A 17,865-nucleotide genomic window follows, 5' to 3' on the forward strand; every position below is an offset into this window, starting at 1 on the left:
AACAACGCTTTATTTTAGTTTAATTTTTAAATTTTTTTTTTTAAAACACTGAAAAAAAAAAAAAAAAAAAAAAAAAAATATATATATATATATATATATATATATATATATATATATATATATATATATATATATATATATATATTTTTTTTACACTTGGTATTGCAATACCAAGTGACTACAACATCAGGAAAAAGGAGCACGAGAAACTGGAGAAATACCAGGGCCTCAGAGAGGAACTGGAGAAGGCCTGGAAGGTGAAGACCACAGTGGTGCCTGTGGTCATCGGGGCCCTCGGGGCCCTCGGGGCAGTCACCCCCAAACTGGAGCAGTGGCTCAAACAGATCCCAGGAACAACATCAGACATCTCAGTCCACAAATGTGCAGTACTAGGCACAGTCAATATACTGCGCAGAACCCTCAAGCTCCCAGGCCTCTGGTAGAGGACCCGAGCTCAGAGGATGAAAGAGAGAGACCACCCGCGGAGGGTGAAAAGGGAATTTTTTTATATATATATATATGAATGAAGGATGCAGTTAAACTTTTTGAAGTCAGAGCTAAGTCATACTAAACAAGCCTCAAGCAAAACTGTAACTCTCCAGCCTTTGGCATAGCCTGACAAATGTACGCATAACGAGTTTGCAAAATAATCCAGAAGATCACTAGATATATGTAATGCATAGACATGTGTTCATTAATATTAATATCATTAATATATTTTGGCAAATATAAATAGTATTGTTGTTGTGTCTATCTATCATAGTCTGTATGAAAGCTGCCTCCAGCTCCAGCACCTCCCCCTCCCACCAAATCTTGCCTCGAGTCTCAACAGCAGTGAGTGGAGAGAGGACGAGGCTGCTAGATGGTTCCATTTAGAAGAACCCCGCTGATAATAGAAGTCTTCAGTCTTTGTCACTCTCTCCAGTGTGTTTCGTTCACCCTCTCTTTTCCTCCACCACTGCTTTTTAATGTTTTTTTGTTTGTTTTTTCCTAGCTGGCTTTACTGCCTCGCCACTGTCTGACATCACACTACTGCTTGACTTTAGAAAAGATGAATGCAAATAAGGTCCTGAATATATTTAAGGAAATTACTGATTTATTCATGAACTATTTATTGCTGTGAAAAACATTGTTAGTGCCTAAAGTCTAAAATACAAAACAAAGAAACAGAAGAAGCCTCAAGCCATAATCATTTTTCTTCTTCAAAGTGAAATGTGACAATGTTGAGATTTTAATTAATCAAAAAAACAACAAAAAAACTAATAAAAATAAATACAAATTCAGCACAAAAGATTTGAACACACTTTGACACTTTGAAATTAGGTTGAATAAATGTATCAATGTTTTGAAGTATATAGTAGTTTTCTGGTCTCCACCTCATTCTGCGTTGTTTACCTGAATGAAGAGGCTCCTCACCCTCTTACCGACGTTAAGCCTTGGAGGAAACATATTTAGCTTGCTTGTTTGTGGGATTTAATTTTGGCCATGATCGATATCTCATCAACATAGTTGAGGTTTTGAACATAAGAAAGGCTGGAAAATTGAAAGCTTTGCATTGCCGTCCCAACCTTTCATGACGTTCAGACAGATCAGGCAACAATCCATTCATACAGCTATCGTTTCATCATACAATTACTTTTGCACAAACCACCAGCCAGTCCTCCTGGGTAAGAATATTTTGAAAAGTTACTTTTGATCATATCACATCAAAAGAGCACTTCAAAGAACATGAGAAGTGTCAAAAGTGCTTAGAATGGAATACATTTTGAATTGGCTTTCTGATATGAACATAGATAAACATGTTTTTAATTTCTTCCTCTCGTTGTCATTTCTAGTTTCAAATCCAGTGCATCGCAAACACAAATTAAGCCAAGAACACAAAACACAGGAAATTGTGGATGTTCTGTCTAGAGCTGAATAACAATCAAACGAAATGAGTGTTTTAAGTTGGCGTTGTGTGCTGTAGCAAAATGCCCTACACTTTAATTTTTTGCTCAACCTAAGAGTTTCCAAACCACAGCTTTGATTAGATGTGTCTTCTTCTGCACTGCTGATTTAATTGCTGGTTGTGGGTGACCATCATTAAGGTCCAAATAACAGAGACTACCAAAGAATTACTGTTTGATAGCTAAACTTGCACACAATGAAACGCACTGCAGTTGGCAGAGTCGTGTTGTGAGGCAATGAAAAAGTCAGCCACTGAAGCCAGAACAGCTGTGCCCCCAGAGGCTTGCATCTGTGCCAATCTGATCTGGCAAAATTCTTCTCACACAGCCATGCACACACCAGGATCCATGGTCACACCAGCCAGCTACACCTTCTGCTAGAGCTGTCTGCAAACTGTTTGGAAAATCTGGGTTTGGCTGTAGAGAGAGATTGGACTTCTCATAAGTCGGATCATAGATGTCAGATTTTGCATTGAAGTCCTGCTTGTCAGCACTTGCATCTGTTCTCAAATGCTACCTAAATGTATGACGTTCAAAGATGAGACGTTATTCAGATCAAAACTGTAAATGAGAATTGTTAATCCTTCGCCTGTCCGTTTATTGCTCTAGTCGAATGAATCCTTTTGACGTGAACTCAAGAGTGTTACCTTTTATAGAGTACTGTACTGGCTTTTATCAAACTGTGATCATAATGAGTAATGGTAGCAATTTGCTTCCTTTCTTTAGGTTCGAATATTCCCCTACCTGATTGGTCGGGAGTCAGCCTTTGCAGATAATTTAAAATGGATGGCGTGTGCTAACAAAGGTGGGATCTTATTACTTTTTTCTCCTTGCGGTTAGTTTTTGCATGTTACTAAGGGAGAACTCGTCTCTGTATTCGGTCGCATGGGCGAGTGGGTCGGTGCTCATCAGTATTAGCACTTGCACATGACAGCAGGCAGCTGGTTGCAGTTGCACCAACACATCATGTCATGTTATTTCATCTTCCCCCAAGCTAAAAGTACAATCGAGAGAATACACTATTTTCTATCAGCGTTGTGGGTGGTCACTTTTGTCTCAGTGCAAAGAACACTTTTCCCCCAGGTTCTATATTTAGCCGGGAGGTGGCTGACTTAGACAGTCTGGCTCCGTTTCCTCAAGCGCACCAGATAAGACTATAGAGTCACAGGTCACATAAAAGATGTGCTCGTGTATTTAGCAGCATGTCTGCACTAAAGACCAGGGCAGCCGCAGCATTGTGTGGAAGCGATATCAGAGAGGCTTTCTAGTCAGCTTGAAGGTGTTAGTGGTGATGATGAGATGACTGTATTTGAGTGTGTGTCATGCTGTATAAATGTGCGTGAGTGTCAGTTGATCATACATACAGTGACAGTCAAATTGCCTACAGTCTGCAGTCTTCTGTGTTACAACAGATTTTACATCTACTACATGTTGAGTTTGATACACACTGTAAAGTCTTCCACAAGTAAATACAAGCTTCTTAGCTCACCTCGCCTGCGCTGTGAATGGAAGCTCAATCATAATATGCAATTGTTCCTTTTAAAAGGATAAAAGTGGATTTTTGCTAAGATTTTGTTGCGCTAGTGTGCTTTTTTTTTATTGCAATTAGATGTGAAATGGGCAGAGAGGAAAGGGAAGTCAAAAAAGTTAGGAATAAAACCCCAGGCAGCTGTGGGTTTTGCCCCAAACTGCCACCAAATATACACTGATAAGACTCTGGAAAAAAATGTTTGCTTCAGTGCAAATAGTGAATGGTTTTCCATCAGGGAGTCTTGACTTGTTGGTTCCCCACATTTACTTTTCTGAATCAGCTTTGATAAACAATGACCACTCAAATCAGGATTATTCTGCAGGTGCCGCAGTTTATGGAGATGATCTGACTCAGTCGTTTAACCATCACAAATATTTTAGATCCTTTTGAGTGCCCATTTTGTACTCTTCTGACATATCAAGTTTGATGGCAAAATACTGATTTATTGCTGACTATAACAACCATCACCTGATGCAGCAATGTAGAAGTATATCCTTCCACATTCACTTTGCATGCAGTTGGTCACAAAGCCATGCCTAAACAATGAATATACATTACTCAAATGCATAATATGTAAAAAAAAAAAAGTCTTTATTTAAAAGCATATATTTGAGAGACTGTTATGAATATCTACACTACACCGATGAAATGTTTAAGTCTTGCTTGCATGTTAGAAAAAATAATAATCATATATTGTTTCATGCTGAACAGATGATATTCATTTACATTTATTTTAAATGGCTGGCTGGGTTACCAGCAGTTGTGTAACTGGTGATTTTGTTCAAGACAAGAAAATCACAAGTCAGTTTTTTTATGACAAAAATACACTCAAATCAAAGGGTGGATTTTTGTACCGTTTTCAGTGAACGATTATTATACAGCATCAAAAGTTAAGTTCAAAGTATCGAAAGTTTTTTCTTTAAGATCTTGACCAGAAGTGCCAATAAATTTGCCGTTACCACATAGAAGATAACATTTTGACAAGATAACAGACATGATTATACCTATGGGGGAATTTCACTGAAAGATAGGATTCCCATGCCTCTCTTTTTTATATCTGGAGTCACGTGTTTAAATGTGGAATTAGACATTTATTTGTAACAGGAAGTTATTTTGGTTTTTGCTTTCTGTGATGCAGAAAATTGAAAAGAAAAAAAAAACATAGGTACACAATAGAGACGCATAAAGCAGCAACAGATAAAATGATTCATTTTAAAGTGCTAATTGTCTCTTGTTCATCACTTAAGATGATAACCTAAGACTGTTAAAATCAGATTCATAACAACAACGCACCAACTGAGAAATTATGTAAGACCTTTTTCTAGGTTTCTGGTTTTTGTTTAGTCATTTCTCATCAATGTGCATCACAGATTGTCCTCTGTGTGCTTAAGAATTAAGAGAAGTGGAAACGTGCAAGGACATCTTAAAATGTTGTCTTTAAGAGACCGGAAAATAAAATCCAGCAAAGACCCAACATAGAGACTACAACTGAGAGACTATCATCTTTCCATTCATAACATTTTTCATCTAAAACCTCTTTTGAAATCACTTTGATGCTAAAACACATTCTCATTTATGTGCAGTAAACTGTCTTGTGAGGCTGATACAGAAAGCCAGGGTTATTAAAGTTAAAATAATACTTTCAAGCTGATCTTGAGAAAAAAACAAAAAAAAAAACAAAACAAATCTCTTCACCACACTCCAAATATAGCTACCGTGTTTGTATATATAATTTCTCATTTCATAATTTTGGACATTGTTCTTGACAAAAATGTGACAACCTCGCTTAAAACTGTTTTTGTTAAAGAAATAGTGAAAGTTTTTGCTGAAGTAATGTTGGGATTTTTAGAACAATCTGTACCTGAGAGTTTTGACAGATATTAAAATTAATGTGAATTAAACATTTTTGAGGTGTTAAATACATTTTAATTAGTCTCTTAACTATTTAGTATCTCATGTTAGTCTAGATCAGTTTTACTGGAAATAGTCTGAAATGATGTTTCTTGTTTAAGTTGGCTACATTTACTCATAATTCAGCAGGTTGCCGCTAACTCCATCACACTTTAGCGACTAAAAGGTTAAAATCAAGTTGACTTTGTCTTGCATTTTTCCTCAAAGTTCAGGACATTTATATCGATTCAGTCACATATCACTTTTTTTTAAAATAACCTTTCATCAAACTTTTTTTTAAGTATAAGGTTATCCATTGTTTAGTAGTTCTTTTTTTCACATTATGATGCATTTTCTTTTACTCCCACTTCATCATATTCATGTGTAAGGACACCTTGTGAGATTTGGCATACATATACAGTATATGCCAAACCAAGGTTCTTTGAAAACGATTTTTCTGCCCTCACCGTTTCAGGGCAGCATGTGTCTACAGTGTGTAACAGGTGTGCTGCGTCACTGAGACCAGAGCACATTCATTATTCTTTTGGCCAGCTCATCTCACTGGCCCCAGTTGCTCAGCCTGAAGGACACCCTCAGCTGTCCAGAGGGAGCAGTCATTCTCAGGTCTCTCTTGTGATGAACGATGCATTGAAGCCGAGAGTCTGCTTGCTGTGTGATGCAAGCAAGTGTATGAATATGTTGTGTTATTTTATTCTCTGGTAAGATAATCACCAAATTCATATGATTCATAGATCAGTTTTACAGTTACCAGATTGGTACAGTTACCAAAGTTTATTTTATTTTATTTTTTTTAAACACAAATATCCATTTTAATTTGTCTTTAGATGTAACACAGGTACAAATTCAGAATTGGGTGTTAATTGGTAGTGTTAAAGAGGGATGTTTGTTGCTTAGATTTTCTTTTTGTGTGTAAACTTTGCCTTTTATTTTTTTTACCTCATAGTGCAAAGACTTTGCTGGGAAACAGTGACCCTAAAATCTATTTCTTTGAGTCGTGCTTTTCTGCTTGACTGCTTTGCACTGATGGAGGCCGTTTGCTCTTTTTCTGTTTGAGTGGAAACTTGTTGGTCTCGCTCTTTTCTCTCTTCCATGTGTCGTTTCTTGTGCTCCGTCTCACTGTTGTCCTGATTTACTTTCCAGCTTTCTTTCCTCCCGCCGAGATAACAGTATTCCCTCCTCCACATGTACATTAGTACCATAATGATGGCATTACCGCTCAAGGAAATGGCACCGCATTTGGGTTTTCTGAGAATAGCTTTTACATCACATTTGCATACCACTTAATCATCCACAAACCCATGCTGCTTTGCTCTGACTTGAACAGTCTTTTGCTATTTTTCATACATATATCCAGGTTGCTGTCTTCTCTACCAAGTAAATCTCTGCTGCCCTCTGTATTCAGCTTTGCTACAGAGTCGAGTAAGCAAGTATGATGTTAATATCTTGGAAAAGATTACTGCCACTGAATCTCAGCTCTTACAACTTGAAACAACCTGGATCAAACATACAGACATCTGCTCTTGATCAGTTTTGGTTGTATAACAGAAGTGAGGGACTGATTAATAAGTTGAGACTTTTGAGACAAAAGTTTGAGATGTAAGCCAATAAAGCTTTATTTGAATTTTACCAGTTTCAGTTGTGTTGTAGTCGTATATTTTCTGTGTTCATTCCAGCAGTTGCTTTTGATATCGACAGACACGGTTGACAAACAAAGCTCTCTAATTTTTGCTCTTAAAATATTTGACTGGTTTGAGCAGATATGCCATGACATGAAATAAAACACTATTACACAGTGATGAAAAATGTTTTCAGTGAAAGTGCAGAGTGCATCATAAACTACATGGAGTGTGAGAATAAAGCAATATTACATTATCTACCAGACTTAGATTGCATTTCTGACACAGATATCTCAAGACAACGAATCAGTGTAAACTGCTTGACACTGCTGAAACATTTCAAAAACATTTTTCTTTACTTCCACTCACAATTAGCATGTTGTTAAAACATTACTGTAAATATAAATCTGCCAAGAGTTTTGAGTACCAGGATTAGAAAAGATGTCAGTCATACATTGTAAATATTAAATCAAGAGAGACTGCATGGTATTTCCTACCACTGATCAAAAGCTGGAAATTAGATTTTACTTTCTGGATCTTAAATTTTAAAAAGTGTTATTTACATATTTTTTTTAAATTATTTTCTCAACATTATGTCAATTTGTTCTTATACCTTTATGGCATTCACTAACTATCACACTGTTATGTTTTAGTTTTTTTTTAAGTGTGAAATGAATTATTATTATTTTTTTTAAATGCCATTGCAAGTATTTTTGACATGTCTGAAAAAGCACCCACAGGACCCCTTTTTTAAAAAAAAGAACCTATGGATAACACAGCAGCAGATCTGTGTGGGGTATATGCATTTCATCCAGGAATAAGTATATTTCTTTCTTTTGTTTTTTCTGGTAGCATTCTTTGCTAGTTTCAGTAACTCAGTCATGGTTTACAAAAACAAACTGTTTGGGATGACTGGGAATTGACTTGCTCCCTTTTTCTGCAGGCTACTTCACTCAAATTTCTACACTGGCCGATGTTCAAGAGAACGTGATGGAGTATCTCCATGTCCTGAGTCGTCCTAAAGTTATTGACCGGGAGCATGACACAGTGTGGACCGAGGCGTACATTGACAGCACCGTGAGTGGATCCTTGTCTTCCCACTTTCACTTCATTTGTTGGAATGTAACACTTTGCTCTGGTAAAACTTTACATAGCGCACATTTTATTTATGCTTATGTGCAAAAACAGCTTCAGCATTTGGAGATTAAATGAAATATATAATTAAGATAAGAATGGATGTGAATTAAACATGTCAGCGAGCTGAAAATGTGTCTGTTTGTGTCTGTGTGTGCCAGTGTGTGAAAGTGTCTGCTAGTATATGCAACAGATGGGATCATTAAGGAAATGAGCCTCTTGTGGACATTTAGGAGTCTTGTAGCATGAGCAGAACATTGACCGCAGCCAAAACTGCTTATGGCAGACAATTGTTTTTCATTACAAAAGGGCTTTAAAACTTGCAAAGATACCTTTGTCATGCTTTATCATTATGTGGTGTGTATCCGTTGTGCAAATAATAATCACGCTGAAAGAGAGTGACGATTTGCACACATGTTGTATGGCAAAAAAAAAAAAAAAATATATAGACAAATATAGACTATTATTTTACATTTTTGTTTTTTGATCTCTGTTTTTATACAAAAAGGAACCATTCGCTTCAAGACATTTTTTACCCAAACATCTCTTTTGATAGCAGAAAATTGATAATCATTTTCTATAATCTTCTGAAAGAATATAGAATTTCATAATCATAAAACTTTTCTATGAGATGTTTTTTTTTTTTTTTTTTTTCATGTGTATGAAACTGAAGAATGCTGGGATAACGTGGCAACTGTTGGGTATGAAATAGGGAGAACTTGATCCTGAACCAACAAAGCACAAGAACAAAATACTTAGAGTATGCAACAGAACAAGTTGTTGCCAAAAACCACGAGGGTCTGGCAACCAACAAGGAAAACATAGATATACACGAGGGAGTTACTCATTAGTTTGACAAGAGAAAACAAATGTATTAAAATGTATTATATAGTGAAACATTAAATGTGTTTGTTTATGGAATGCACAGGCTCTTTTATACAAAGAGACATATAAACAAGAATGTAGTTACCATCGAAGCCAACAATAAGCTACGTATAAGGAAGAACATAAGTCAGGTTCTGTCCCAGGTGCCTGAAAGGTGCCTTCCTTCGGGTAGAAGATGTTCTCTAAAGAGACGGGTCTTCAAGGTTTTCCTGCACATAGACAAGAATCCGCCTGTTCTTGTAGCCCTTGGTAGGCACAATTTTGGACAAAACATGAAAAGACTGAATTATCTTAAACATGGCGCTGCATTCAAAAAGAGCATTCAAGTAGATAGGACCCTTTGCATTAAGCTCTTTATAGACTAACAGTGACTTGAATTTGCTGTTGGATGTTAAGGGTATCCAGTGTAGCTCAATGAATAGAGGTATAATTTGTGCTTTGTATGTTTTAGGTTTATTAAAGACCAGACCCACTGTTGTGTTCTGGACCATCTGCAGAGCTCTCAGGCGAGGGGACGAGTTAGGAGGCCTTGGCAGTAGTCAGTGCAGAGTACTGCATTGTGTTGTGCTTTTCTCGATGCAGCAGCACAAGCTTGTCTTGATTAGGGAAAGTTTGGATGTTGACAGTTCTGTAAACTGTCTGCCATTAGCTGTCACTCTCTTGGTAAAAAATGAGGCAAAGGTTCTACTGTCAGATACTAGTAGGTGGCTTAGGTGAACGTTTAAATAGTAAGAATTTTTTCAATGTAGATATACTTTTTTTTTAAAATATATATCCTTTGCAGGGAACGGTGGTGGTAGTGCTTTAACTTTTGCTAGATCTGCTCTAACAAAAATTAGATTTGTGCCATTTTCTTCCCCAGCTCTAAAATTAGGCACAATGCACAGTCTTAATCCTGGAGTATTTAGCCATACATGTATTTTGTGTTTTACTCAAGCACAAAGGTGCATAGTAAGACAAACACCTGTTCTCAACATTTATTTCTCATGATTAATAAGATAAAAGGTATAAGGGGATTATTGTAGATACTGTCTGTCAGAAGCAAAATCCAAATGTTCAATACTAAATTAAAAACAACTGTTTCTCTTCACAGATCTCCTCATGTTTTATCCTTCTGTTTTGATGTTCGGTTTTGTCATCTGTAGTATTTATCCTGTAGCATTGAAAATGACTCAATTCGCTTACCAAACATCAGCAGTTTTAACCAATTATTCCCTGTTCGCCCAACCCTAGGTGTCAGAAAGCTTTTCTTCTTTTACTTCCTATTTTGAAGTTGCAGTCTTTGTGAACAGCAAATGAGTGTGAATCAGTGTTTTTTACACCCTCTATCGCTCTGTTCAGTAAAAACTGCACTGAAAGGCTTTCTGACACTTATCCACAAATGTTTTTGACCCTTTTTCTCCTCCCCCTCCTCCTTCCTTCTGTAAACTGCTCTCCTTAAGCTCCCCCAAGCACAAAAGGTAAAACATCCGGTTTGAGGCCATTGTAATGCTGTTTGTTGGGTGCTGCTGTATGTTTATGTACATTTTGGTGCATGCAGGCTTTGGTTTCCAATATCTATGAGATTACCGCATTGTTTGGGGAAGCTAACTGTGATACTGGTGACATTAATTTTGTGTGGTACTTGTATGCTGTTTGTCAAGTTAATGGCTCGAGTCATGCATCTTGGAAGTCTTTTTGCATGTGTGATTAAACAAACATGTCTGTGCTCACACTCATTCATCAGTGATGTTAGCTATGTGCTTTTCGATTGTTTCCATTCAGGCAGTTTGGTCGTCTGTGTAAATGTGTGGTTACATTTTGCTCCTCTGGGGGTTTTGTGCCTTTATTTGTTTCAGTGTAGTTCTCTAAAATAAGCAGTTTCATTGTGTTCTGGGTGGAAATCCAGTAGTTCATAAAGACCATGCCAGGATGTTCTGATTCTGATTTTGATGCCTTTTATCATTTTTAGTAGCTTAATTTCTGTAATTTATAAATTGTATTGGTAACAATAAGGAGCTATGTAATCACAGCAATGATAATAACAGAACAAAAGGGTGCTTTGCCTCCCCACCGGCATGAGCTGGGCACTGAGCTGTGTCTTTTGACAGCTGGCAGGCTGGAGATCTTGCAAAGAGTTGTTCATGTCAGAAATTTGATCTCATTGACATCGAAATGGGTACGGATGGATGGATGATGACACTTTTTGGACACACTAACTAGAATTAACAAGAAATATTCATTGATGCTATGTCTTTTGTCTCCTAACTCTACTTTATTCCAGGTTTTAACACTCAAACATCCCTGAAAAACACTTGCACCGGCTTGGCCTGAGTGCCATATAAGAATATTCGACTTAAAAAGTGATGTCCATTAGGGCTTTGTGTTCTGGAGATGTAATGTATCAACTTTCCAGCTGCAAGGTCATAACTATTTTTCCTGTTCGCTCCAGATCCTTTTCACTGCAACTCAGCCGTCATCCCTTTGTTTGTATTTATTTTCTTTCTCTCCCCTTACTAGGCTGTCTTTTAAAATCTCTCACAGGAAAAGCAATCATGCATGCTGAAATGAACCCCTTCGGGCAATTTAAGGAGACCAATTAACCTAGCATGTGCGTTTTTTGATTGTGGGTAAAAGACGCCGCAATCAAGAACCTCGATGCACTAAGAACATTGCAAGGCAACAAACTTAACAGCCACTATGCAGTGTCCTCACAACTTACAGAAAATATTAGTGGAACCATAACACACCTTCAGGGTGTGTAAGAGCTTATGCTTTTTGAGGGGTCAGGGCTGTTCAGTACCAAAAGAGGACAGCAACCTTCTATTAGGCAGGCAGTCATGCAAGCGAGCACTGGTAAAGATGTGTGGAAAGATATGGGACTGAGTGAAGAGTGTTCGTTTTTTTTAATCATGAGTTCAAATAAGTTGAAGAAACACTAAATAAAACAAGTGAGAAAGTTTCACCCAGTGTATTGTCTGTCTGTCAAGATTTGAAAAAAAAAAAAAAAAAAATTGCTGCCCAAAGAATCATAACGGATGACTACATAAACTTCACAGTTTAAAAGGAAAAGTGTTTCCTCTGATTAATGGGGATTTGAAAGGTTTATGGATATTTGCAGAACACCTGTGCAGTATGACTGTTTGTTGAATCATTGCCAGCTTTTTTGGCTGTGGAGTATATTCTTAGTTCCCTTACAGAAGCCAACAAGGAGTGGTTTTTAGCTCTAGTGGTTTGCACAGAGCAGCATCATTAAACCTTGTCTCCAAGGCAACAAGGGTCACCTCATCTACCAGCACACAATTTGTCATAGTAACCTAGATTATGAGGTTTTCCAATGAAATACCAAACACAGGTCAGGGGTGTGCATCTAAGCTGTCTGAGGGGCTACAGGTGTCTGTGTATTTGTGACAGAGGAGTGGAAAAACATTAAGCCATACTGATTTGTTTTTCATCCCCCAAGCCTGTACAAGGAAAACAACTCTTATGTGTAATTTACTGAGGGTAGAGAAATCCCTAAAGGTCATGATAGAGTAAACTGACACAAATGTGTAGTAAGTTATTCTTTTGCATTTTAACGAGTCTATGTTAAAAGTTAAATTCAAGAGACTCAAGGGTGCAGCAGCTTTGGTGCTTCTCTTTTATTGACAAATAAAGTTAATCTAGGCAACTAATCCTCGAAGTTTAAACACTGGATATTTTTGAATTATTGGTATTAAACCCCTTATTTGTTCTAGTTTGGATAATAAAGCACAGGTTTAAAATCCTCTTTTTAAAAAAGTAGAATTAAGGAACACCTTCTGTCGCTAAGTCTGTTGCCTGCTTTCCTCATTCGTTCCCTTTATCGTCAAGCATCAAGTGTGCTTTTTCCCTAAGCATCTGGAGGAGGGTAGACTTTCACAAAGTGCTGTTGTACTAAAATAAATAACTTCTTAGATTAATGTTCATGTGCAGAGAGTATTCAGTGAAGGGACTTCTTGTCGCTCTAGTGATATATGATCCAATAGACCCCTGCTTGGAAATAGATTTTGTATTTTTAGATGATGCTTTGCTCGTTCCTCCTGTCCTTTGATCGATCACATTCTCCAGCAGCAAGGCCATCCATTGTAACAACAGCTGTACTTAAGTGTGCTTTGTTCTCTCTTTGATGTCCAATGCTGCACACTGGATTGCTATTACCAGCTATCTGAACAAAGGTCACCAATCCCCTTTTCCTCGCTGTCTGAGGGAGATGGAATGGAGACCAAGTGTCCTTTCGTTTGCCTATTTATTACTGTTTGTAGAAGAGGTGAGCAGTGAAGGAAGTAGGTTGTGCTGGAGAACTAATAAAGGCTGACTGATTAAATAGTCTTAGTCCTAAAAAAAATGACTAAAGATGTATGATTTTGAAGTAAATACAGGGACATCAAAGCAAAACAGTTGCCTCTTCCAGCCATGATTGCTCTTATCATATTCTAGTTGACGGATGCACTGACTTTGGATTTCACAGTGGGACACCAGCCTGGATTGTGTTTCTCGACACCCTTCCTCTTGACTCTGGGAGTTAGATTCTCAAATGAAATGCAAATCTTGATATTTCTGGATCTTTTCTCTGGTTCCAGAGTGTCTTGCAACAATCAGCAGTCTTTGTGAACATAATCCAAATTATTAAATGGGTTTCCCCTCATAATCCTCTCAAGGCTGTCTTGTTTTCCATACACATTTTCTACCAAACTTTTTCTTCAAATCAACTTCCTGTTTATATGCTTACACACACTTCTCTATCTTTAGGAGATTTATCTTTTGCAGTTTACCATCGGATGGCTTAGTGACTGTTGGACACTTGTCAAGTCAACATTGCTTATGTTAAAAATTGATCTCTCATGTAATAATGAAATTTTCTGAGAAACTGTCTTAGGTTTTCATTAACTTAATCCCATAACAATCAAAATGAACAAAAAAAAAAAAAATCAAATACATGTAGTCATCTAAATTATATCTGAGATTCATTTTTTTTTTTTGTAACTACTAAAAGAGGATATTCGGACTGAGATGCTCTACTGCTATGGTATAGAGAAAGCAACATTTCATATTTATTTAGTTATTATATGGTAGAAATAAATGTAGTGTTAAAGAATTGTAGTTTTTTTTTATACATTTCTGGGCAGACAAGGAAAGACACATATCAAGTTAAATATCACAATTATTCCAACACTTTTAAAAAAAAAAATCACAATACCTATATCTAAACTGGAAACACTTGCATTTGTTAAGCTTCTTTCCCACAAGATCAAAGGCAGACTCTGATTGAACACATTTTAGGGCAAATAAAGAACATGAATAAAACATGGCATGGAGGTTTTGAAGATCCCTCAAGAAAATGATATGACTAAAGATGCTGCAGAAATTGAATCACTTCCACTACTTAAGTGGTAGATTGTATGCAGACTAAAAAAAATAAATATTCATTGATGTCATAAAGGAAGATGTTTCATACAATATGCATCAAACGAATCTGCGTTGGTGTGCCTGTAGTTAGATTTTGTTTGTTTTTATAACAATTGTATTTCATATTTAGCTTCCCTATTTTCCCAGGCCCTTGTTTTCTTTGCTTCTTTTCATACTCTGTCACTCATCACTGAATTATCTCTCACAATGCCATCAGTCGGATGATGGTCAAGGTCCAGTCCTGATGACAACAGTAGCAATGCCAGTGTTCAGTACCAAGAATGAGACTGTAAGTTCACATAAAGTTCTATTTAGACTTAAAGATTAATTTTCTTTGCCCATTTAGCTGAAGTAAATGTCACATCCACATAAGGACGCTTACATAATAATTATATAATTTTATTCTGCTTGGTAAATTAGGACACAGTAGAGCATAACTTTATTTAGATTATATATTGAAATAGTAGTGTCTCAGTTGTTTTTCAACAAACTGAAAATCTGTAAAATGTTTTTTTATTATTATTTTTATTTTTATTTTTTTATTTTTTTATCAGAGAAACAGAGGAATCCTGCTTGGAGTGGTTGGGACAGACGTGCCAGTTTCTGAGCTGCTCAAAACCATTCCCAAATATAAGGTAACACACACAAACTAATTTCTTATAGGTAACTCCCTTTTAGATTATGAGTTCATCCATGCATCTTGATAAAAGAACAAACATAAAAGAATACATTATTGCAGTAATTTAGTTTGAGAAGCAAAAGTCATATATTGCATACATTTCAGTTTGCAAGTGAGGTCATAAATTATTTAAATTTTGACATTATTTTTTAAGTAATAGAATGTTATAGGTTTCTTTCAAAATATGTAAAACTTGATACATTTTAAATTAATTAATTTAAGGTTATAAATACTAAAAATACTCATAACCTTCTCAAAAATGACCAGACAAATTTTAATTTCCTTACAAAAATCAGACCACTTTTCTGGGTTTTTCCACTTTTTAAGTTTATGTTTATGGTCATTTTGGTGGTTGTAACAATAGACTTTAGTGACACAGGACTTGTGCTGAGATGCATTCTGGGTAAATGACGTATGCTTAGCCCCGTTGTGCTAGCTGTCAATCAATAGGTAGTGGTGATGAGGAGAGTGCGTCGCAAAAACCCATGAATATAACTGATACCCATAAGAGAAGCAGCATCTGGCTGCTAAAGATATTATATAATATAAATGATGTGTTCAGTAGATTTGTTTGCAGTGCTTTGTTCATTTGTTTTTGTTGCTTAAAGTTTTTATTAAAATATTATACAAAAGTAAGAGTCTGCTTCCGTAATAGAACAAATACATACAATTGAATAACAGATCAAATCTGAATTAATTCATTAGATATTCTAATTTATTTAGAAGCCCCATTGTTATACAAATGAAAAAAATATATATGTTTTTAGCTGTAACATTGCATTTAGTTTACTTAATTTGTTGCATTAAGTAAATCAACTTATCAACGCCATAAGTTGATTTATTAAAGTTCTTTGGAGGCTTTTGCACCTTTTCCACTATTCCTTACTAAAAGGAAAACATGCTGGAAGCATTTAAAACTATATGTAGGAATACATTCTGTGTATTTTTTGTCACCAGATTTCCTGCACTGATTTCTTTTATTCCACTGATACCTAGCTGGATTTTGGTTAGGTAAAGTGGGTTATTTGTCCAGACATGAATGAATTAATCACTTCGTACCGAATTTCATCACAGAAACAATGATTCTAATTTCAGAGAAATGACAAAGAGCTTGATTGGTTCAGATGTACAATCAGGTACAAATTTGTTGTGCGTCATTTATGTGTTTCTATGTTTCTGCTTATCATTCTGTCCTAGCTGGGTATTCACGGCTATGCCTTTGCAATCACCAACAATGGCTACATCCTCACCCACCCAGACCTGCGGCCACTTGTGAGTATCTCAAATGCTCAACGTTTAACTCTACTAATCCAGCAATCCTGCAGAAGTTGGAACTTCAATCTACTGCATTATTCTGAACAAATCTCACAAATAATAGTAATAATAATAATAATAAAACCAAATCTTGCTTCAGCATGAAGATAGACTAAAGATCAGTTTTGCACAAAAAATAAATGTGTGGGTGCTCTGTTTTGTGTCCTGTCTGCTTCTTAGCAGTGTGGCCTATGTAGATGAGGAGAGTAGTTCCCAGCCCTCTGCTGCTCTCTGAATAGACAGAGATAGGGCTACTGAATGGCTGTGATTAACTCTATTGTACTCACCCACTCCCTTCACAGGAGAGTGAAGGAAGCTAGCATACTGACAGGAGGGGCTCAGGGAGTTGACAATGTCCAAAATGTTATAAAAACGGAAGCAAGAGGGAAAAGGTGCAGGGTACAAGCTCGGATGAAAAAATGAAGACATAATGACGGCTGTGGAAGGAACAGATGAGGAGAGGGCAGACAGCGAAGCAGACAGACGGAGAGTTTAATAATGGTCTAATTAAAGATGTTAATGAACAGCAACTGTTGAGAGGTGGGAGGTGGACCTTACTGACAGATTCATGGAAAGTAACATTTATAAGTATATCTTAAAATAAAATAAGCAAACATGGAGGAATTCATCTGTTAAGAAGCAACTTTTTGCTTCATGTCACCTTTACAAGATGATCAGACTAAGCAGCTGACTAACATCCAGCCAGTGGGTTGAACACTATTGAGCATTAGGTACTGCATTACTGTAGCTGATGCTCTGCTCAGTTGTGTGTGTGTATATATATATAAGTGACTTGCCTGAGATATGCAACTGAAGTGATTATTCACTGGATTTTACAAAGCCAAACCACTGCTCATATAATACAAGGCATAGCTCTTTGGTGAAATGACAATATGACGTTCCTTGACAAATTATTTGTCAAATCTGCTTATCATTACCAGTGTAAAAGCATGTGTCTTCATGTGTGTGGCTCAGATATTCTACTCCTTACCATGAGAAATGCTACTACTTAAAGAAAACTCGGTTCAAACGGTTGAAAAGACGAAGTTGTGAGGTGCAACATATTTAATCACTAATTGAATAAGTGAAAATATAGAAGCATGTAAATGTATCTTATGCATTCATGGTGTTTATTAGCATTTTATTTATCTTGGCATATGAATATTGAGTTGAAAGTTTATTATGATTATATTGAACTTACAGTCTAATGCTTGTTTTCATTTTTGGTTGAATTTGTGTTCTCATGGGCCTGTGTGTCCAGTACGGCGACGGCAAAAAGCGAAGGAAGCCGAACTACAGCAGTGTGGATCTGTCTGAAGTGGAATGGGAGGATAAGGATGACACGGTCAGACACCAGCAAATCCACATTAAGCCCTCGCCACAGAGCTGCTTTGAATATCTGAAGATCTACAAGGCTTTTCTGTGTCTGCTTTTTGTGTGTTT

The 17,865-nt window shown here is 36.6% G+C and overlaps 1 protein-coding gene across 1 annotated transcript in view; it reads left to right on the forward strand.

Moving 5' to 3' along the window:
- The window catches only part of LOC106938178 (voltage-dependent calcium channel subunit alpha-2/delta-3-like), a gene marked incomplete at its 5' end in the record, with an annotated part of 70,872 nt that overhangs the window by 12,934 nt on the left and 40,073 nt on the right, over positions 1 to 17,865 (forward strand). The window contains 7 exons of the mRNA XM_015020060.1: positions 2,673 to 2,751; positions 7,948 to 8,081; positions 10,466 to 10,483; positions 14,647 to 14,718; positions 14,984 to 15,064; positions 16,306 to 16,380; positions 17,684 to 17,767. Coding sequence (XP_014875546.1) covers positions 2,673 to 2,751; positions 7,948 to 8,081; positions 10,466 to 10,483; positions 14,647 to 14,718; positions 14,984 to 15,064; positions 16,306 to 16,380; positions 17,684 to 17,767 — 543 coding nt within the window. The remainder of the gene's footprint in view (positions 1 to 2,672; positions 2,752 to 7,947; positions 8,082 to 10,465; positions 10,484 to 14,646; positions 14,719 to 14,983; positions 15,065 to 16,305; positions 16,381 to 17,683; positions 17,768 to 17,865) is intronic.

Source organism: Poecilia latipinna, unplaced genomic scaffold (assembly GCF_001443285.1).
Source record: "Poecilia latipinna isolate Pla-1442-1.1 unplaced genomic scaffold, P_latipinna-1.0 Scaffold2527, whole genome shotgun sequence".
In the NCBI taxonomy this organism is placed as follows: Eukaryota; Metazoa; Chordata; class Actinopteri; order Cyprinodontiformes; family Poeciliidae; genus Poecilia; species Poecilia latipinna.